Consider the following 23,742-nt stretch of genomic DNA (forward strand, 5'->3'; position numbering starts at 1 on the left):
CATATATTGAAGAATCCTTGCATCACTGGGATAAATCCAACTTGATCATGGTGTATGATCCTTTTAATGTGTTGTTGGATTCTGTTTGCTAGTATTTTGTTGAGGGTTTTTGCATCTATATTCATCAGTGATACTGGTCTGTAATTTTCTTTTTTTGTAGTATCTTTGTCTTATTTGGGTATCAGGCTGATGGTGGCCTCATAGAATGAGTTTGGGAGTGTTCCTTCCTCTGCAATTTTTTGGAAGAATTTGAGAAGGATGGGTGTTAGTTCTTCTCTAAATACTTGATAGAATTCACCTGTGAAGCTATCTGGTCCTGGACTTTTGTTTGTTGGAAGATTTTAAATCACAGTTTCAGTTTCATTACTTGTGATTGGTCTGTTCATGTTTTCTCTTTCTTCCTGTTTCAGTCTTGGAAGGTTATACCTTTCTAAGAGTTTGTCCATTTCTTCCAGGTTGTCCATTATACTGGCATAGAGTTGCTTGTAGTAGTCTCTAAGGATGCTTTGTATTTCTGTGCTGTCTGCTGTAACTTCTCCTTTTTCATTTCTAATTTTATTGATATAAATCCTCTCCCTCTTTTTCTTGATGAGCCTGTCTAATGTTGTATCAATTTTGTTTATCTTCTCAAGGAACCAGCTTTTAGTTTTATTGATGTTTGCTATTGTTTTCTTTGTTTCTATTTCATTTATTTCTGCTCTGATCTTTATGATTTATTTCTTTCTGCTAACTTTGGGTTTTGTTTGTTCTTCTTTCCCTAGTTCCTTTAGGTGTAATGTTAGATTGTTTATTTGAGATTTTTCTTGTTTCTTGAGGTAGGCTTATATTGCTATAAACTTCCCTCTTACAACTGCTTTTGCTGCATCCCATAGGTTTTGAATCGTCGTGTTTTCATTGTCATATGTCTCTGGGTGTTTTTTGATTTCCTCTTTGATTTCTTCAGTGATCTCTTGGTTATTTAGTAACGTATTGTGTAGCCTCCATGTGTTTGTGTTTTTACGTTTTTTCCCTGTAATGGATTTCTAATCTCATAGCATTGTGTTTGGAAAAGATGCTTGATATGATTTCAATTTTCTTAAATTTACTGAGGCCTGATCTGTGACCCAAGATGTGATCAATCCTGGAGAATGTTCTGTGTGCATGTGAGAAGAAACTGTAATCTGTTGTTTTTGGATGGAATGTCCTATAAATATCAATTAAATCTATCTGGTCTAATGTGTCATTTAATGCTTGTGTTTCCTTATTAATTTTCTGTTTGGATGATCTGTCCATTGGTGTAAGTGAGGTGTTAAAGTCCCCCACTATTATTGTGTACTGTTGATTTTATTTTATGGCTGTTAGCAGTTGCCTTATGTATTGAGGTGCTCCTATGTTGGGTGCATATATATTTATAATTGTTATATCTTCTTCTTGGATTGATCCCTTGATTATTATGTAGTGTCCTTCCTTGTCTCTTGTAACATTCTCTATTTTAAAGTCTAATTTATGTGATATGAGTATTGCTACTCCAGCTTTCTTTTGATTTCCATTTGCATGGAATATCTTTTTCCATCCCCTCACTTTCAGTCTGTATGTGTCCCTAGGTCTGAAGTGGGTCTCTTGTAGACAGCATATATATGGGTCTTGTTTTTGTATCCATTCAATGAGCCTGTGTCTTTTGGCTGGAGCATTTAATCCATTCACGTTTAAGGTCGTTATCAATATGTATGTTCCTATTACCATTTTCTTAATTGTTATGGGTTTGGTTTTGTAAGTCCTTTTCTTCTCTTGTGTTTTGCACTTAGAGAAGTTCCCTTAGCATTAGTTGTAGAGGTGGTTTGGTGGTGCTGAATTCTCTTAGCTTTTGCTTGTTTGTTACTCTTCTGATTTCTCCGTCGAATCTGAATGAGATCCTTGCTGGGTAGAGTAATCTTGGTTGTAGGTTCTCCCCTTTCATCACTTTAAATGTATCATGCCACTCCCTTCTGGTTTGTGGAGTTTCTGCTGAGAAATCAGCTGTTAACCTTATGGGATTCCCTGGTATGTTAGTTGTCGTTTTTCTCTTGTTGCTTTCAATAATTTTTCTTTGTCTTTATTTTTTGTCAATTTGATTACTATGTGTCTTGGCGTGTTTCTCCTTGGTTTTATCCTGCCCGGTACTCTCTGTGCTTCCTGGACTTGGGTGGCTCTTTCCTTTCCCATGTTAGGAAAGTTTTTGACTATAATCTCTTCAAATATTTTCTTGGGTCCTTTCTCTCTCTCTTCTTCTTCTGGGACCCCTATAATGCAAATGATGTTTTGTTTAATGTTGTCCAAGAGGTCTCTTAGGCTGTCTTCATTTCTTTTCATTCTTTTGTCTTTATTCTGTTCTGCGGCAGTGAATTCCACCATTCTATCTTCCAGGTCACTTATCTGTTCTTCTGACTCAGTTATTCTGCTATTGATTCTTTCTAGTGTAGTTTTCATTTCAGGTATTGTATTGTTCATCTTTTTGTTTGTTCTTCAATTCTTCTAGGTCTTTGTTAAACATTTCTTGCATCTTCTCGATCTTTGCCTCCATTCTTTTTCGGAGGTCCTGGATCATATTCACTATCATTATTCTGAATTCTTTTTCTGGAACGTTGCCTATCTCCACTTCATTTAGTTGTTTTTCTGGGATTTTATCTTGTTCCTTCAACTGGTACATAGCTCTGCCTTTTCATTTTGTCTATCTTTCTGTGAATGTGGTCTTGTTCCACAGGCTGCAGGATTGTAGTTCTTGCTTCTGCTGTCTGCCCTCTGGTGGATGAGTCTATCTGAGAGGCTTGTGCAAGCTTCCTGATGGGAGATACTGGTGATAGGTAGAGCTGGGTGTTGCTCTGGTGGGCAGAGCTGGGTAAAACTTTAATCCGTTTGTCTGCTGATGGGTGGGGCTAGGTTCCCTCCCTGTTGGTTGTTTGGCCTGAGGGGACCCAACACTGGAGCCTACCCGACTCTTTGGTGGGACTAATGTTGGACTCTGGGAGGGCTCACGCCAAGGAGTACTTCCCAGAACTTCTGCTGCTGGTGTCCTTGTCCTCACGGTGAGCCACAACCATCCCCTGCCTCTGCAGGAGACCCTTCAGTACTAGTAGGTAGGTCTGGTTCAGTCTCCTATGGGGTCACTGCTCCTTCCCCTGGGTCCCAATGTGCACACTACTTTGTGTGTGCCCTCCAAGAATGGAGTGTTTGTTTCCCCCAGTCCTGTCAAAGTCCTGCAATCAAATCCCGCTAGGCTTCAAAGTCTGATTGTCTAGGAATTCCTCCTCCCGTTGCCAGACCCCCAGGTCGGGAAGCCTGACGTGGGGCTCAGAACCTTTACTCCAGTGGGTGGACTTCTGTGGGATGTGTTCTCCAGTTTGTGAGTCACCACCCAGCAGTTATGGGATTTGATTTTATTGTGATTGCACCCCTCCTACCATCTCATTGTGGCTTATCCTTTGTCTTTGTATGTGGGGTATCCTTTTTGGTGAGTTCCAGTGTCTCCCTGTCGATGATTGTTCAGTTAGTTGTGATTCTGGTGCTCTTGCAAGAGGGAGTGAGTGCATGTCCTTCTACTCCACCATCTTGAACCAGTCCTCTGAGAACCACTATTTTAGTTCATTCATTTTAAGTACTGTGTCATGCTCCATGATGTATATATCCCCACTTATTTTTTCATTTTCCAGTTGATAGACTTTTAGATTATTTCCAAAGTGTTGGGTTTTTGTTGTTGTTTTGGTTTTGGTTTTTTTTGCAATGGGCATTCTTGTTCATGTGTCCTTGTACACATGTGAGATTTTCTCTAGGGTAATATGCCTAGGAGTGAAAATGTTGAGTTCTAGTATATGCATATCTTGAACTCTGCCAGATATTACCGAACAGGTTCCATAATGGTTGTACTAATTTATGTTCTCACCAGTTGAATATGGGAGATCCTGTTGCTCCACATTCTCATTAACACTTTGTATTGTCATATTTTGAAAGTTTTGTTTACCTGATGGGAGTAAATGATATCATTGTTGTTTTAATTTGCATTTTCTTGATTACTGTAGTGATCAAAAATTATCCATGTAGAGCTGTGTCCAAAAAAAGAATTAAATTTTACCATATAATATATTAAGAATCCAGAAACCTTTCTCAAATTATGAGGCCTCATTATTTTAGGGTGATTTAAAAATAATGTTTGAGGGCTTCCCTGTGGCACTGGTTGAGAATCTGCCTGCCAATGCAGAGAACGTGGGTTCAATCCCTGGTCCGGGAAGATCCCACATGCCATGGAGCAACTAAGCCCGAGCACCACAGCTACTGAGCCTGCACTCTAGAGCCCGTGAGCCACAACTGCTGAGCCTGCGTGCTGCAACTACTGAAGCCTGAATGCCTAGAGCCTGTGCTCTGCTACAACAGAAGCCACCGCAATGAGAAGCCTGCACGCTGCAACGAAGAGTAGCCCCCGCTCGCCACCACTAGAGAGAGGCTGCATGCAGCAACAAAGACCCAACACAGCCAAAAATCAATTAATAAAATAAATAAATTTAAAATACTAATAAAAAATAAAAATAATGTTTGAGCTTCTTTGATCAGCTTTAAGAAGTGGTTTTGTGCAGTCAGACTTCGTATGTGTCATGTTTGTTTGTACTCAACTTATGCAGTTTCTGTTTCCAAATCAGAGATGATGATCTAGTTCTTCCTCTTAGAAAATGTTATTACTGATGGTGATTACCATCTGTGTTTAGGGAGTGGCTCAAAATACTTTAATAACTGGAAGTTATTTCCCTCAGTGTTGTTGGATGCTCTTTTTCTCAGAGTCACCTCATTGCTAATAACTGCATGCCAGATTTGTTTCTCTGATATTGTCATCTCCCGTAAACATACATTTTTTTCCACACCGTATGAAATTATTTACACTCTTACTCTGTTTTCTTAGTCATTTTGCTAAATGCAGTGGGAGGTTACAAAAACTGTTCTTGACTTTGTACCTATCATTGAGACATTTAAGATTCAAAAGATGGTTATACATATATTATAAAATCAATTAGAGTTGTGTGTGTTATATTTTATATAGAAAAATATATATATAAATAATATATGTAAAATAGAGTAGTATGAGGGGAATGGAATTCCTCTGAGGTTTTGAGTGTAAGGTCCAATTTAAGTATAGTTTTGAAGAAAAAATACAGGCAAATTATGAGGGCAGAAGAAATACATATTATTCATTGTTGATTTGACATGCTTAAATTAGGATGTAGTGGGAAAAGTAGCTGTATTAATGTAATTTTCATTCATGCTCAGAATTTCTTTCCTCCCTAATACATATTTCCAGGGTGAATTATCCACTCACTTTAAAAGTGCCTTTCAGGGGCTTCCCTGGTGGCGCAGTGGTTGAGAGTCCGTCTGCCGATGCAGGGGACACAGGTTCGTGCCCCGGTCCGGGAGGATCCCACATACCGCGGAGCGGCTAGGCCCGTGAGCCATGGCCGCTGGGCCTGCGCGTCCAGAGCTTGTGCTCCGCAATGGGAGAGGCCACAACAGTAAGAGGCCCGCATACAGCAAAAAAAAAAAAGTGCCTTTCTGCTTAACTAGTCTTTTTCAGTTCCTCAGTAAGCCTGAGAGATGCTCCAATACTTCGGTCTGGAGCATACCCGATAATAAAACTGTATTTCAGTTTTACATTCCTAACTAACCAGGTAAACTAGCCTTCATCTGTTGAGTGTATTGTATTCCAAAAGTTTGTTACAAATTCTGTTTTTTGAACTTGACAGTTTCTTATAAAACAATTTAGTCAATTTTGGTAATGTACCTGAGTCAACCCTCAAAAGCCCCATTTTGACCCATAACATATTTGAGCCATATAGGTACTAAGTCTGAATGTTCTGACCTTGAGGCAGGCAGCCATGTGCTACAAGAGGAAAGAGGAAGCAACTCCTTTTTTAGGCACAGGGCTAACAGTAGACAAAATATTGATAGGATCTGTTTGTTTTAGACATTATCACCTTCCCTTTTCATACTCATTACTGCTTCCCAGTGACCCTCTCCCTAGTTGGAGCCCCTAATGCCTTCATGCTTGCCTTAAGTACCCTGCCTTGGACTTTTCACCTAGGCCCGTGAGTTCTTACATCCCAAGGATCCTTTGCTCACAATTACCTGCCTTTCCTGTCCCATTTGGGCTTCTGTTCTATTGTAGTAACTGATCATACCTAGATATTAGGAGGTGTAATGCCAGCTATCAGCCCCTTAACCTATCAAAGAGGAGTTTGTATTTTAAAAAGAGGATACAATGTCTATTAAGACAACTGACCTAGATTCTTCAAAAAGTTACTTGGGGGAAAAGAGATAAAGGAGAGAGGCTGTTTTAGATTAAATGAGACAAAGGAGACACAACCAAATGCAGAGTGTGAACCTTGTCTGGATCCTGGTTTGGAAAAAAATAAAAGCTGTAAGGGATATTCTTGGGACATTTAGGACAATTTAAATAGAGAATTTATATTAAAGGATGTACAATGATTAATTTTCTTAGCTGTGATCATAGTATTGTGGTTTTATAGGAGTCCTTATTGTTTGGATATGCGTGCTGAAGTATTATGATCTCTAAAACTTAAAAATAGTTTAGGAAAAATAGAGCAAGTATAGCAAAATGTTAACAATTGTTGAATTCATGCAGAGGGTATACAGATAGATGTTCATTGTATTATTCACCTTTTATGTGTGGTTGAAAATTTTCATAGTAAAGATTTGGAAAACAGGGAAGCTGTTCATTAGTATAATATTCTTTAGATTGTAAAATTTCATGCAATGGAGAATTCAGGCAATATGGAGAACTTCATTTTTTACTACTTCTTCCCTATTCCACTTATCATTCATTCAAAGATTCACATATTGTCCTATTGACAGCAGCTGCTCTGGCTAGAGGAAGGAAGAGTTTCTCAGGGCAACAACAGCTTATTTTTACATATAGATTGTAAGTCATAGATTACCAGAATGTGAAAATCTTTGGCAGTGTGGTTCATTAGAATCATTATTTTTTTTGACTTTGAATAAAGGCTGTTTCAAGTCATTAAAATCAAAAGTTAGACAAAATGTATTCTTTTATATTGAATATATATTGTAAGTCTTTCTATGTAAAAATAGACAGTAATTTAATAGTAATTTCATAAGAAGAATCAGTGGACATAACTGAATTGTTAAGTGTTGCATTTGGAATAACTTTAGCTCTAACTTTAAAAGTAAATAACAAAAATAGACTAATAATTATGAGTCTATTTCAGATCAAATCACACTATAAGTTACAGTTGTTCCATAATTAATGCCATTTGAAGTTAAGACTGAGACTGATGCACCTAGGGATGAATTTTTCTTTCAACTTTTCTAAGATTTTTACATTTTAAAAATGGATATGGAAAACAGTATGGAGGTTCTTGAAAAAAATTAAAAAACAGAACTATCATGTGATCCAGCAATTCCACTTCTGGGTATTTATCCAAGGGAAATGAAATCACTTCGCAAAGATATTTGCACCCCTGTATTCATTGAAGCATTATTTACAATAGCCAAGACATGGAAATAACCAATGTCCATTGATAGATGAATAGATAAAGAAAGTGTGATATACATATACACATTCTTCAGCCGTAAAAATGAAGGAAATCCTGCCACTTGTGACAATATGGATGGACCTTGAGGGCATTATGCTAAGTGAAATAAGTCAGACAGAGACAGACAAATACTGTATGAGTTCACTTATACGTGGAATCTGAAAAAACCTGAACTCATAGACACAGAGAACAGATTGATGGGTTGGTTACCAGAGGTGGGGGGTAGGGAGTGGGCAGAATGGATGAAGGTCGTTAAAAAGTATAAACTTCCAGTTATAAGGTAAATAATTCCTGAGGATATAATGTACAGCATGGTGACTATAATTAACAATATTGTATATTTGAAGGCTGCTAAGAGAGTAGATCTTAAAAGTTCTCATCACAGGAAAAAAAAAATGTAACTATGTATAGTGATGGATGTTAACCAAACTTATGGTGGTAATTTTGCAATATATACATATATCAAATCATTATATTGTATACCTAAAACTAATACAATATTATATGTCAATTATATCTCAATAAAATGGCAGTTTCATGTGATTCAAACTAATTATCAGTGAAAAAAACAAAGATTCCTGCCTTCATGGAATTTTCATTTTAGTGGGAAGTGTATTGCAGTGTAACAAATTATTCCAAAATTTAGTGGCTTAAAACAACCAACAATTATTATCTCACAGTTTCTGTGGGTCATGAATTTGGGAGTGGTTTAGCTGGGTGGTTCTGGCTCAAGGTCTGTCGTGAGGTTGTAAGTCTATATGTTAGCTGAGGCTACAGGCATCTAAAGACAACTGATTCTGAAGGATCAGCTTTCAAGGAAGTTAACTCACCTGGTAGGAGGCCTTATGTCTTTGCTGGTTATTGACAGGAGGCCTCAATTTCTCACCATGTGAACCTCTCCAAAAGGCTGCTTGAGTATCCTTATGCCATGGCGGGTAGCTTCCCCTAGGTGGGGTGATTCAAGAGAGAGGACAAGGAGGAAGCCACAGTGACTTGTTTCCCCTCCTGCAGTGCCTTTTATGGCCAATCTTGGAAGTCACACTTTGTCACTTCCACTATTGACTTGGAAGCAAGTCACTGAGTCCAGGCCACACTCAAAGAGAAAGGAGTTAAATTCCACCTCTTGAAGGAAAGGAGTAGCAAAGAATTTGTGAACATATTTTAAAACCACCACAGGAAGACAGGTAATATGCAATAAACATAGTAAGTAAATTATGGAGTTTATTAGAAGGTTATAACTTCTATGAAAATAAGAAAAAAATAGAGCAAAGGTAATGGGAATCAGAGTATCTGTGTGTGGAAGGGGTGTGGGATGCAATTTTCAACAGGGTGGTCATTGAAAGACTCATTAGTAAGGTTAGATTTGAGTAGACTTGCAAGAGATGAGGAAGTTAGCTAAGCAAATATCTAAGAGAAGAAAGTCCTAAATCAAGGGAATAGCTAACCCAAAGGCCCTGTGGTGGGGGTAAAATGAGGTGAGAGAAAAGAATGTTAGCCATATTTTATTAGTAGGGTATTTTCAGCTGGGGAGGTGGGAAAGTTGAGGAAGGATAATTTATTTTTTTTAAATTAAAGTTTTTTGTTTTTTTCGGTTTTTAAGTTTTTATTTTATATTGGAGCATAGTTGATTAACAATGTTGTATTAGTTTCAGGCCTACAGCTAAGTGATTGAGTTATACATATACATGTATCTATTCTTTTTCAAACTGTTTTCCCATTTAGGTTATTACAGTGTTTTGAGCAGAGTTCCCTGTGCTATACAGTAGGTACTTCTTGGTTATCTTTTTTTTTTCTTTTTTTTTTGCGGTACGCAGGCCTCTCACTGTTGTGGCCTCTCCCGTTGCGGAGCACAGGCCCCAGACGCGCAGGCTCAGCGGCCATGGCTCACGGGCCTAGCCGCTCTGCAGCATGTGGGATCTTCCCAGACCAGGGCACAAACCTGTGTCCCTTGCATCGGCAGGTGGACTCTCAACCACTGCGTCACCAGGGAAGCCCAGTTATCTATTTTAAATATAGTATTGTGTACATGTCAGCCCCAAACTTCCAATCTATCCCCCCCACCCTTCCCTCCTGGTAACCATAAGTTCGTTCTCTAAGTCTGTGAGTCTATATCTGTTTTGTAAATAAGTTCATTTGTATCTTTTTTTTTAGATTCTGCATATAAGCAATATCATGTGATATTTATCTTTCTCTGTTTGACTTCACTTAGTATGATAATCTCTAGGTCTATCCATGTTGCTGCAAATGGCATTATTTCATTCTTTTTTATGGCTGAGTAGTATTCCATTGTATATATGTACTACATCTTCTTTATCCATTCCTCTGTTGATGGACATTTAAGTTGTTTCCATGTCTTGGCTATTGTAAACAGCACTGCAGTGAACATTGGAGTGCATGTCAGAGGAAGGATTATTTCCATGGCTGAAATTAACAAGTTCATTGTTTCTAATAGGAATATAAAGAAGAAATCAAAATGGATCCAAGTATGAGTGTGAATTCTGTCACCATCTCTGTTGAGGGGATGACATGTAGTTCCTGTGTTTGGACCATTGAACAGCGCATTGGAAAACTGAACGGTGTACATCACATTAAAGTAAGTTACTCCTTGGAAATCAGTGAAGTCAAATGCTGTTGACTGGAATTCTTCTGGGAAATTACTTCTAACACTGAGACAGATGCAGACACACTGACACGTACGACATAAAGACTATCACACTTTTAACCTTGAAGCTGAATAAGTTTTCTTCAGCCCATTAACTTATTTTTTTGTTAAAAAATAAGAAATAATACATTTTTAAAATTTAAAAACATCTGAAGATGGAATCTGGATGTTATGTTTGTATATTTATCAATATATATTTTATAAGTATATAGATGCTGATATAATTTTTATTACTCTTAATCTCATGTTGATCTAAAATATATGTTCTCAGAGAAAGGATTGTGAGGTTTCTTTCTCTTTTATAGCATGACAGTTACTATGTTTAGTAATAATGTAGTCTTCTCTAAGAGCATGCATACAAAGTGTAACTAATTTTCTAAACATTTTCACTTCAATGTTATTTAATCAATAAATCATTTTATTTAAAAGAATACGTTACAATTAATTACATTAAGTGACATTACCAAACAGTTTTAGAGTGGTTAGCTCTAGAACAAGGAATGAAAGAAACACTGTTAACCATTATGTGTCTGTGTATTTTCTCTTCACATTTCTTAAATCACAAAATATAACAAGATACTGCAGTGAAAATACAATTAGTTTCTCGCAAATAAATTAAAAGTGTGTATGGTCTGGGGAAAACTGAAGCCCAGCTCACCGGCTTACAAAGGGGGTGTGATATAAAACTGGTGCCTCCACCCATATCACTCCCCTCTTCGATTCTGTTCTTCCCCAGAGCCATAAGCTTCCCACACACCCTAGATTACTGCTGAGGAGTGAGCTGACACCATCCTGTTTGAGTGAGGCCTGGCATGATGCGCTCAGGTTTAGGGCAAGGGGAAGGCCGTAGGTGAAACTGGAAGATGGGGAACTAAAGACGTGCACCCACTGCCTCTGCTCTCTGAGTATTCAACCACATCACCCTCCCTCCAAAAGGAAGCTAATGTGACACAGTGACTCTGGAAGGAACCTAGCGGTATGTTGGAGTGCAACAGACCAAATGGTTTCTACAGCTGAATCAATCCAGCCAGAGAACATGAAGGAGAGAAGGGAGGGCACAATTGTCCCTCTAGGTCTGGAGACTTTGGGTCACCCAGGATGCAGTCCCCTTTAAGAAAACTGCCTTCCAGAGCCAGGCCCCTAAGTTGGCAAATTCTGAAATGAAAGAGAGAGGTATCACCTGTTAGAGCCCTATGCTGCTGCTCCAAGCATTGGGTTTGCAGATATAAGAGGGGATAACCCGAAGCTAATGGCCTGGGTAACTAAAGAATGAAACTAGATGGGCTAGGCACGGGCATGCTGAACATTTATCTAATTCCTCCCTGAGAGCTGTCCAGGCCTAGGAGCTGCCCTGAGCACTCGTCTTTGCTGAGCTTAGACTTAGGGCAAGGGGAGGGCAGAAAAATGGAGATTAAAATAAAAATATAAAGAGCAGAAAACCCAAAGCATGGCCCAAGGGAACCTTTCTGCAGGGATAGGTTTCTCAGGGCCTGCATTTTCTCCTGATCCATAAAAACTCTGAGCTTTTATCAAAGAGGATAGAAACTCTCTGTTGGGGAGGGAGGACAACAGGAGATCAGGGAGATCCTGCTGGCTATCCTGGGGCAAAGCAGGGGGAAAGGGAGCCTCTCCATTTCCCAGAGACAAACTGCCAAAAAAGACTGTGTAGAAGCCTCCCTGGGCAGAGCCCAGGACTGAGAAAGGTGGTAGGGATTTGAGTTCGCTTCAGTTTTTAATTGCAAAAATAAAATTGACTTTTGTTAGACTATCTTAACACATTCCTGCTATAATTCGTCTCAGAATCCTACTTAGTGGAAAGAGTGGTTCATTTGTATATTCTAATTTTTCTGCAATGAACATGAATTGTTAATATAATTGTTATAAATAAATAAGAAAACCTAAACTTTGTTTAGCGCCTTCTAAACACAAAAGCCAAAAGTACCAAAGTCAACACAAAACTACCCCAAAGGGAACAAAATGATACTGTGCCCCCTCATATCCTGTAAAAAATGTATTTGAATGTGTCCTGTGCTCATTTTTTTGACATAGACATAGTATGTTAAGGCTGCAAGGGGTCTTAGATATGACTTAAGTCGTCTAGCCCCCTCATTTTACAGATCAACAGATTGAAGCCCAGATAAGGAAGTGACCTGTGCTAAGTTACACAGCTACCTAATACCAAACAAAACTAGAACTCAAGTTCCATGATTCCTGGGCCAGTATGTTTCGTGGTCATACAGTGTCTACAGATGCAGTTTAATTTGTATATGGTTCTCAAACTTGTGATCTCCAATTTATTCTTTCACATAACTTCTAAAAATAAAGGAACCTGGTATTTTCATCATAAAGGTGCCTCCTACCACCAAATTGCTGTTTTAGCTCTGTATCACTAGTCTCTATAAATTCTCCTCAGAATAGTTCTAGTATTTTTAGTATGAGACACCTTGAATTATATTTTATTTGTCACTACCTTTTTAATCTTTTTATTTCCATGTTTGTAAAAATGTCTTTGATTTTAAAGCCTTTGGGGTTAAAAAAATGTTTTGATTAAGTCCAGCTTTCTCAGCCTCAGCACTATTGACATTTTGGGCTGGATAATTCTTTGTTTTGGGGGGCTGTTCTGTGCTTTCTATGATGTTTAGCAGCATCCCTGGCCTCTACCCACCAGATGCCAGTAGCCTCTCCTCCCACTTGTGACAACCAAAAATGTCTCCAGACATTGCCAGTGTCTCCTAGGGGCGAAATTGCCCTCAGTTGAGGATCACTTCTGTAGTCCTTTCTCAGAGAACCTACTGTACACCCTTTGTCTGTTCAGTTAATATTTGATGATGGTGAATTGATATATCAAACAGGCTCATGTGCCCCTTTCTCTTCATATTAGCTTCTTATGGTTCTTTTCTTGCCAGTTAGAGGTATAGTGAACAGTGGTTCTCAAACCATACCATGAGAATCACCTGGAGGGCTTGTAAAACATAAATTGCTGGTTCCATGCCCAGAGTTTCTGTTTTAGTAGATCTGAATGGGGCCTGAGAATTTGCATGCCTAATAAGTACCCAGGTAACTCTAAAGGTGCTGGTCCTGGGACCACAGTTTAAGAACCATTATATTGCATGAGCTATACTTACACTGAAGATTATTTATCATTTATCTGAAATTTAAATTTAACTAGGTCTGTCCTATATTTTTATTTGCTAAATCTGGTAACCCTTCTTTGAAATCATCCTTCCCCTTTACTTTTACTTTTTGTTCCTGTAAGTTTTGCTTTTTAAAAACTGCCATGTAAATGGAATCATATATTATATAGCCTTTTGAGTCTGGCTTCTTTCACTTAGCATTATGCATTTGAGATTTGTCCATGTTCTTGCATGTATAACTGGTTCTTTCCTTTTCATTGCTGAGGAGTATTCTGTTGTGTGGATGTACCAAAGTTTGTTTACCCATTCACCTTTTGAGAGACATTGGATTGTTTATACTTTCTTTTGTGATTATGAAAAGCAGTGCTCTGAATGTTCACATCCAAGTCTTTGTGTGGACATAAGTTTTAATTTCTCTTGGGCAAATTCCTAGGATTTGATTTGTTCCATCATATAAGTGTATGTTTAACTTTTTGAGACACTGACAATTGATTTACCACAGTGGCTATACTATTTTATCTTCCCACCAGCAATGTTTGAGGATTCCACTTTTCTCACATTCTCTCCAACACTTTGTATTAACAGTCTTTTTAGTTATAGACATTCTAGTGAGTATGTAGTGGTATCTCACTAATTCGCATTCCCTTAATAGCTAATGATATTGAGCATCTTTTCATGTGTTCATTAGGCATTTGTATACCTTTTTTGGTAAAGTGTCTGTCAAACCTTTTGTGAAATTTTTAGCTGGGTGTTTCGTTTTCTTATTATTCAATTTTGATTGTTTTCTATGTATTCTGAATTGTCTTCTCTTAGATATGTTTTGCAAATAATTTTTCCAGTCTGTGGCTTGTCTTTTTAATCTCTTAAAAGTATCTTTCCCAGGGCTTCCCTGGTGGCGCAGTGGTTGAGTGTCCGCCTGCCGATGCAGGGGACACGGGTTCGTGCCCCGGTCCGGGAGGAGCCCACATGCCGCGGAGCGGCTGGGCCCGTGAGCCGTGGCCGCTGAGCCTGCACGTTCTGAGCCTGTGCTCTGCAACGGGAGAGGCCACAACAGTGAGAGGCCCGCGTACCTCAAAAAAAAAAAAAAAAGTATCTTTCCCAGAGCAGCAGTTTTTACTTTTGATGAATTCCACTTTACCTACTTTTTTTCCTTTATGGAGCATGCTTTTGGTGTCATATCTAAGAAATCGTGGCCTCACCCAGGATCACAAAGATTTTTCTCCTATGTCTTCTAAAAGTTCTTTCATTTTAGGTTTTGCATTTAGATCTATTATCCATTTTGAATTAATGTGAATACATTATGAGGTATGGGTTGAGGTTAATTTTTTTTAATATGGATGTCCAGTTTTCCAGGCAGCTCTATTTGTTGAAAAGTTTATTCTTTCTCCATTGAATTGCCTTTGCCCCTTTGTTGAAAATCAATTTACCATGTATTTATGGGTATATTTCTGTATGCTCTGTTCTATTCCATTGATCTGTATGTCTGTCCTTTGGCCAATAAATACCACAGAGTCTTGATTATTGTAGCTTTATAATAAATCTTTTCTTTTTTTTGGAGCAGAGAAAGATTTATTGCAGGGCCAAGCAAGGAGAATGGGTGGCTCATGATTGAAAAACTCCTTAAGTCCCTAATGGTTTTCAGGGGGAAGTTTTTAATAGGAAAAATTTGGGGTGAGGGCTGCAGGGTGTGTGACTTTCTTCTGATTGGTGGGTGGTGAGGTAACAGGATGGTGCTCCAGGAATCTCGTATTCAGCCTGAAGTTAGCATCCTCCACCTGGGTGGAGGCCTTAGTTCCTGGTCTCAGGACTTAATGAAGCTCAGGTTCTTTACGTCTTGTCACAGAAAGATTTCGGTGAGAGATAAAGTGATAGGTAAGAAGTGGATTTACTTAGAGAGATACACATTCCACAGACAGAATGCGGTCTGTCTCAAAAGGTGAGAGCAGCCTATGATAAATCTTAAAATCAGGTAGTGTAATTTCTCAACTTTGTTCTTTTTCAAAATTGTTTTGGCTGTTCTATTTTCTTTCCGTTTACATATACATTTTAGAGTCAATATATAGGTTTCTACAAAAATATTTGCTGAGATTTTGATTGCAATTGTGTTGATTCTGTAGATCCATTTGGATAGAATTAACATCTTAATATTGCGTATTCAACCCTGTGCACATGCTATATCTCTCTATTTAGGTATTCCTTGATTTCTTTTATCAGGGATCTATAATTTTCAGTCTTCAGATTCTGCATATATTTTGTTAGGCTTATATTCAAGTCTTTTCTGTTTTTAGATGATGTTTAAATGGTACTTTGTTTTTTTTTTTTTTTTTTTTGCGGTACGCGGGCCTCTCACCGTTGTGGCCTCTCCCATTGCGGAGCACAGGCTCCAGACATGCAGGCTCAGCGGCCATGGCTAACGGGCCTAGCCGCTCTGCGGCATGTGGGATCTTCCCGGACCGGGGCACGAACCTGTGTCCCCTGCATCGGCAGGCGGACTCTCAACCACTGCGCCACCAGGGAAGCCCTGGTACTTTTTTTAAATTTAAATTTCAGTTGTTCATTACAAACATACAGAAATGCAGTTGGTTTTTGTATGTTGACTTTGTGTCCTGAACTTTGCTAAACTGACATTAAGTCTATTAGCTCTTTTTGTAGATTCTTTGGAATTTTCTACATAAGCAGTTATGTCATCAGGGCATAAAAATAGTTTTATTTCTTCCTTTCTAGTCTGTATGTCTTTTATTTCTTTTCTGTCTAGAACCTCCATTACAGTTTGGAATAGGAGTGGTAGCAGTGAACATCTACGTCTTGTTACTGATCGTAGGGGGAAAACATTCAGTCCTTCACCATTAAGTATTGTGTTAGTAGAGGGTTTTTGTAGATGCCCTGTATCAGGTTAAGGAAATTCCTTTCTCTTTCTGGTTTTCTGAGAGCTTTTATTTGTAATCATGAATAGATGTTGCATTTTTTCAAGTGCTTTTTCTGCATCTCGATATGATCATATTATTTTTCTTCTTTAAGGCTGTTAATATGGTGAATTACATTGATTGATTTTCAAATGTTATACTAGCCATGCATTCCCAGGATAAGCCCCACTTGGTCAAAGAATACTTTTAATGAAAAATTTCAAACATACACAAAAGTGAAGACCTAGTACAAGGAACCTCCCTGTACCTGTCACCCTTGCTACTTATTTTCATGATATCCTTGCTACTTATTTTCATGACATTCTCATCATTTGAATTTGATAATGTATTTTGCTGATGCTTTTAAGAGTTTATCTGGACCTTCCTACCTGTTGTACTATTTGACTAGTGGATTGGAATTTCCTAGTATATCTCCATGCCGTTTCCAAGCCTTTTTGCTGCCCCCTGCCCACCGTTTTCCTTGTCACTCTTCAGGATTCTCAGCACTGTTTGGAGCACAGAACTCTTTCCCATGCTTCATTCAGTTTAGTTCCCCACCTGTTCTCTCCTATTTGTCTGCAACTTGTATCTAAGGGCCCAAAGAAATTAACAATATCTCCTTGCCAAATGATTGGGGATTTCTACTATAATGATGGTAATATATGAATGGTTTTTCTTAAATATTTTACTGTGAATTGCTGACTCTTCAGCATGTTTATTTTCACTGCCAGGGCTTAATGAGTTAATGTGTAATTTTAACTGGCTTGTGTCTTCATTTGTATAATGTACTTATTATTTTAATATATTTAAGTTTTCAGCATCATTAAAACAACTTTATATTGGCAGTGGTTCTATAATATTTACCAGAAGTTTTCTATAAATTTGCTTTTATACAATATTCATTATAGTGATGATGGAAAGTTAATGCAACTTTGGAATTTGATCAGCTTGCATCAGTCCTAAAATGCTTTTCTTTTGACTATTTCATATCCACATGTAAAAGATAAATTTTAGACACACTGCCCAGAGTAGATGTTAATATTCTGAAGGGAGCTTTGTCTAACTGGACATCAGATTTAGTGCAGGATTTTAAATTAGGAATCTGATGGATTCTTTCTAATAATCAGAAGCTCATTATATATTTTAAGTGCATGAATCATTAAATTTGAACCAGAATATTTTTTTTACTTTTTATTTTATATTGGAGTATAGTTGATTAACAATGTTGTGTTAGTTTCAGGTGTATAGCAAAGTGATTCAGTTATACATATACATGTATCTATTCTTTTTCAAATTCTTTAGGTTGTTACATAATATTAAGCAGAGTTCCCTGGGCTATACAGTAGGTCCTTGTGGGTTACCCATTTAAAATATAGCAGTGTGTACATGTCAGTCCCAAACTCCCTAACTATCCATCCTCCCCACCCTTACCCCCGGTAACCATAAGTTCCATTCGCTCAGTCTGTAAGTCTGTTTCTGTTTTGTCAATAAGTTCATTTTTATCATTCTTTTTTAGAATCCACAGACAAGTGATATTATACAATGTCTCTCTTTCTCTGTCTGACTTACTTTACTCAGTATGACAATCTCTAGGTCCATCCATGTTGCTGCAAATGGCACTATTTCATTCTTTTTAATAGCTGAGTAATATTCCATTGTATATATGTACCATATCTTCTTTTTCCATTCCTCTGTCAATGGACGTTTAGGTTGCTTCCATGTCTTGTCCATTGTAAACAGTGCTACAATGAACATTGGGGAGCATGTATCCTTTCAGACCATGTTTTTCTCCAGATATATGCCCAGGAGTGGGATTGCTGGATCATATGGTAGCTCTATTTTTAGTTTTTTTAAAGAACTTCCATACTGTTCTCTATAGTGGCTGTACCAATCTACATTCCCACCAACAGTGTAGGAGGGTTCCCTTCTCTTCACACCCTCTCCAGCATTTACTGTTTGTGGATTTTTTGATGATAGCCATTCTGACTGGTGTAAGGTGGTATTTCATTGTAGTTTTGATTTGCATTTCTCTAATAATTAGCGATATTGAATATCTTTTCATGTGCCTCTTGGCCATCTTGTATGTCGTCTTTGCAGAGATGTCTGTTTAGGTCTTCTGCCCATTTTTTGATTGGATTGCATTTCTGTACACTAACAATGAAAGATCCGAAAGAGAAATTCAAGAAACAATCCCATTTGCCATCTCATCAAAGAGAATAAAATACCTACCTAAGGAGACAAAAGACCTGTACTCTTAAAACTACAAGACACTGATGAAAGAAATTGAAGATAACACAAACAGATGGAAAGATATATCATGTTCTTGGATTGGAAGAATCAATATTGTCAAAATGACTGTACTGTCCAGAGCAATCTACAGATTCATTGAAATCCCTATCAAATTACCAATGGCATTTTTCACAGAACTAGAACAAAAAATCTTAAAATTTGTATGGAGACACAAAAGGCCCCAAATAGCCAAAGCAATCTTGAGAAAGAAAAACGGAGCCAGAGGAATCAGGCTCCCTGACTTCAGACTATACTACAAGGCCACAGTCATCAAAACAACATAGTACTGGCACAAAAATAGAAATATAGATCAAAGGAACAGGGTAGAAAGCCCAGAAATAAACCCACACACTTATGGTCAATTAATCTATGACAAAGGAGGCAAGACCATACAATGGAGGAAAGACAGTCTCTTCAATAAATGGTGCTGGCAAAACTGGACAGCTACATGTAAAAAAAAAGAAATTAGAGCATTCTTTAACACCATGCGCAAAAATAAACTCAAGATGGATATAGACCTAAATATGAGACCAGACACTATAAAACTCTTAGAGGAAAACATAGGCCAAACCCTCTCTGACATAAATAACAGCAATATCTTTTTTGATCTCTCTCCAAGAGTAATGGAAATAAAAACAGAAATAAACAAATGGGACCTAATTAAACTCAAAAGCTTTTTCACAGCAAAGGAAACCATAAACAAAACAAAAAGACAGCCCACAGAATGGGAGAAAATATTTGCAAATGATGTGACCGACAAGGGATTAATTTCCAGAATTTACAAACAGCTCATACGGCTTAATTTCATGGAACCAGAATATTTTGTGTATCTCCAGATCAAATACTTTTGATCTGTCTTTTAATCTTAATCTAAACATTAATCTTTTACCTGTTTATTCTTCAGAGATTTCAAAATGGGTTTTAGCTTTTCTGTGAAGTACAGGATTCATGCTTTCTTGTCCTTACAGTATTCTTTTTTATTTTTTTTGGCTGTGCCGCGCGGCATGTGGGATCTTAGTTCCCCGACCAGGGATCGAACCCGTGCCCCCTGCCTTGGAAGCGTGGAGTCTTAACCACTGGACCCCCAGGGAAGTCCCCTCCTTATGGTATTCTCGTCTGTGATTCAGACGTCTCATGAGATCTTGAGCAGATTGGCTTCAGTTTGTCTTGTTTTTATTACAAAAAGTTGGCTAATTGGCGCATAGTGATTCTTACCACATGTGACGTGTGGTGCCAATATGTGGGCAATTCTTTTCTATATCTGAAACTCTTGGTGATTTTTTGCATGTCTGAGTTTCATATTCATCTTGGCCAGAGAGCACAAAGTAAACTTTGTATCCATTTTACATGTATGGGAGGGAGGAAAGCAGTGTTTCTCATTTGCTTACTAAACTACACACTCTGGTCAGTTAAGACTATGTTGATGGTTGTGGCAGGGAAAGCTTTCTTTACACAGTGTAATATGCCTTCTGCTAAGTTTTCTGTCCTGTAGGCATCCATGTGAATACTTGGATATGAATTTTTCCCTTTCACATTCTCCAGAAGTAGGATTTTCCTTTGTATTCACCATCTACCTTGGCATAACTACACTTCAGAGGCTTCCTCATTGCCTCCTCCCCTCCTCCCCCCAAGGATGCTCCTGCCTTTAATTTGCTTTGGGGAGAGAACCAAGTTGGAAAAGCTGAGAGATGACAGGTAACTTTTATTAACTATACTGCAGGTTTTCTCCAATGTGTTTATATTTAAAATACATTTATAAAAACATTTTGTAATTTTTTTCACTAATTGTAACTGTCCGAAAATCAAATGGATGTTTTTTCAATTTGCTAATTAGAAAAGAGGATGGCAAAGTAGTTCTGCAACCCGCAGTCCCAAACTTTAAAAATGAATAATTTAATTTCAGTGAATAATAAATATGGCACTTCCACTTGATTTATCCTCAAATGAAACCAATTAAACTTCCTCCGCTTGATCTAACATGGCTGGTGCTGAAGGCCAGAATAGAAGCTAAATCTTACTAATTAAGTGTCTGTGCTGATTGAAGTAAAGCTGTTTTAACCATCCAGAAACTAGTTCACAAAGTTTCTCCAAGTGATTTAGGTTCTTATTGTCTACTGACAACTAATGCATTTTCCAAAACCCCCAACTCTCTGACAAACTATTTTTGATTATTAATTTTTTGCCAGCATATCTATGTATAACTAAAGGACTAGATTCTGTTTTGACATTTGCAAGTACATTCCTGTATAAATTTTCCCCAAAGACTGTTGCACCCCACTCATATGTAAGGCTTCTATGTTTACCGCATCTTCCCAGAATTCACCACTGCTTAATATGACCTATTTAAGGTCAGAAAAATGCAATTAAATTGGATTAAGTTGTAAAGGAAGAGTAGCAGAAATATAATATGAAAGCACTTTGTGTTATCAACAGTGATTTATATGGATCGCAGTGACAGATACTTAAGGCTATACTTTCCAGGGCATAGTCATAATTTGTTTGCTGAAAATGAAAGGAAACACACTTTTTCTGCCTTTTCCAGCTCTGCCTCTCCTTCTTTAGTCAAAAGCCCACATGATATAGAGTATACTAGTGATCTTTCCTCTTTTCTCATTCCTTTAAAAAAGGAATGTTGTCTTCTAGGCCCAGAGACAGATTTATAGTGATGTTAATGAAGTTTAGGTTTCAGAGCCTCTCACTGGCATTGACCAGTTCTGAGACCCTGGAAGGAGTCTTAGTGTGTTCACATGGTTATCTGTTTTTGCAAAAGCAAAACATTTTGACCACAGTCCTTTAATTAAGTCCACAAAAGGTGGATTCACCTCTTTCTAGGCACCATATAGAAAATTGTCCTTGGGACTTCCCTGGCAGTCCAGTAGTTAGGAATCTGTGCTTCCACTGCAGGGGGCCACAGGTTCAATCCCTGGTCAGGGAACTAGGATCCCTCATGCCCTGCAGCGTGGCCAAAAAGAAAAAAAAAAAGAAAGAAAATTGTCCTTGTCCAAACATAATTTATAGTCATAATGCAGCCTAACATGTTAATATATAAATATTGATCACTTTTCAAGGACTGTTAAGGTTTGAAATTTCTGGATCATAGTTTGTGAGATTATAATTAAGACCAATGTGCAGTCAGTTTAGAAACCAGATTTGAATAGGACATTGTTTTGACTAAGTCAAGGAGCTCTTGTAGTGTTTGGAATAAAACTCTGATATGAAGTAATGTAATTGTGATGTTAAATTGAGTGGGGTTGCTTTATTTAAAAAATGTTACAGCGGAACAGATTAGAGCTTTAACAGAATTCAAGAAAACTGAATAGTCAAGAAGTCTCTAATTTTGGAAAAGTAGAATGAATATGATTATATGTCTTTGCAGTTTCAGCGTTTAAATACATTTTGGGAATTGTGTCTTAAATTGTGAAGTTTATAAATGAGTGTAATACTCTTGTTCTGCCAGTGTCAAGACTGTAGACTTTAAAGGGATTAACCTGAAGGTTTATTTAATCACCCCAGTGGTCTGTTCAGGGGAAAAATAAAATGGGCAGATAATGTGAAGGTCTTTCTCTGGGATTGTCTGGCCTTTTGAAAGTGGTAATGTAAAATAAATTTAATTAGATATAAGTACTGAATGGCTCTAAAGGTTAATGCCTTATTAACAAATTACTTTGTCCTTGAAATTTAACTGCATTTTGAGTGCTTTTTCCCTTTACTCAGTTAAAGGCTGCAGTCCATTTTCCTAATACAGACTATCCTTTAAAAAAATGACCACCTAGGGAATTCCCTGGTGGTCCAGTGGTTAGGACTTGGCACTTTCACTGCAGAGGGCCAGGGTTCAATCCCTGGTCAGGGAACTAAGATCCCACAAGCTGCACAACATCGCCAAAAAACCCCTTAAAAGTAACTTTAAAAAAAATTATTGGAAAAATAACACATGTCCAGAGTAAAATCCCCTTCCCAAAAGAAACCAGTTATCAGTTTAGTATGTATAGATTCTTCCAGAAATAGACTCTGAATATAAAATGATTTACATGTATATATCTATATGTGTGTGTTTATACAGTTGACCCTTGAACAACACGGGTTTGAACTGCACAGGTCCACTTATACATGGATATTTTTCAAAAAATATGAACTGTGGTACTACATGATCGATGGTTGGTTGAATCCGAGGGTGTGGAACTGAGGATACAGAGGGCCAACTGTAATAGCCTCAGGGGTGGGGCGCCCTTAATTCCCCCAATTGCTTGTTGTTTAAGGGTCAACTGTATATGTGTGTGTTTGTGTGTGTGTGTATCCCCTTTTTATATAAATGGAAGCATACTATATACATACTGTTCTATACTTTGCTTTTTTCACTTAGCAAATATATCTTAGATACTGTTCCCTATCAGCATATAGAAATCAATCTTTTTGTTTCTATTTGGAACTTTCTCCCCCTAACTTTTGCTATGGCAAATGATGATAGTACACTGAACATTTCTTTTTTCAAACACCATGTTAGAGTAATATAGGCATTTTGCCTTATATAAATTCTTAGGTAATACTCGTCCATCCATGAAGATGCAGACAGTTATTCAAAGAGGCTTATGTTTCTGATTTAGTTGAACTTTATCCCAAGGATCAAAGAAATGTCAAATCCAAGGTAGAAACTAGCAGTGGAGGAATGATGTAAAGAGGGACTTTCACTATTTCCTTTCTTTGTATTTAAATTGTTATAATGAATAATCATGCATTGGTTGTATAATTTTAAAAAATTAACATATTTATTTTGGCTGCGCCAGGTCTTAGTTGCAGCACGCGGGATTTTTAGTTGCGGCATGCATGCGGGATCTAGTTCCCTGACCAGGGATCGAGCCTGGATCCCCTGCATTGGGAGCGAGGAGTCTTACCCACGGACCACTGGGGAAGTCCCAGCTGTATAATTTTTGAAGCAAAATAAAATTATATTAGCAATGAAAATTCTGACAAAGCACTCAGTTTACAGAAAAACAATGCTACAACTTAAACTAACAAAATCTCCACATCTTTTTCATTTTAAAGCATTTGGCTTTTAAAATTTTAGATTGGTTTTGGGCTATTTTCTTAGTCTCTTAAGAAATTGTCTTTTGCTAGTTCATACATTGATTTAATAATTTTAAGTGGTAACCTTTATTTAGGTTGGTCAAATAGGATAAATATTAATATAA

General features: G+C 37.7%; 1 protein-coding gene across 1 annotated transcript in view; it reads left to right on the top strand.

Moving 5' to 3' along the window:
* The window catches only part of ATP7A (ATPase copper transporting alpha), a 118,709-nt gene that overhangs the window by 31,509 nt on the left and 63,458 nt on the right, over positions 1 to 23,742 (top strand). The window contains exon 2 of the mRNA XM_029240806.1: positions 10,021 to 10,161. Coding sequence (XP_029096639.1) covers positions 10,021 to 10,161 — 141 coding nt within the window. The remainder of the gene's footprint in view (positions 1 to 10,020; positions 10,162 to 23,742) is intronic.

This window comes from Monodon monoceros, unplaced genomic scaffold (assembly GCF_005190385.1).
Source record: "Monodon monoceros isolate NGI ecotype Baffin Bay Population unplaced genomic scaffold, NGI_Narwhal_1 Super_Scaffold_22, whole genome shotgun sequence".
Taxonomy (NCBI): domain Eukaryota; kingdom Metazoa; phylum Chordata; class Mammalia; order Artiodactyla; family Monodontidae; genus Monodon; species Monodon monoceros.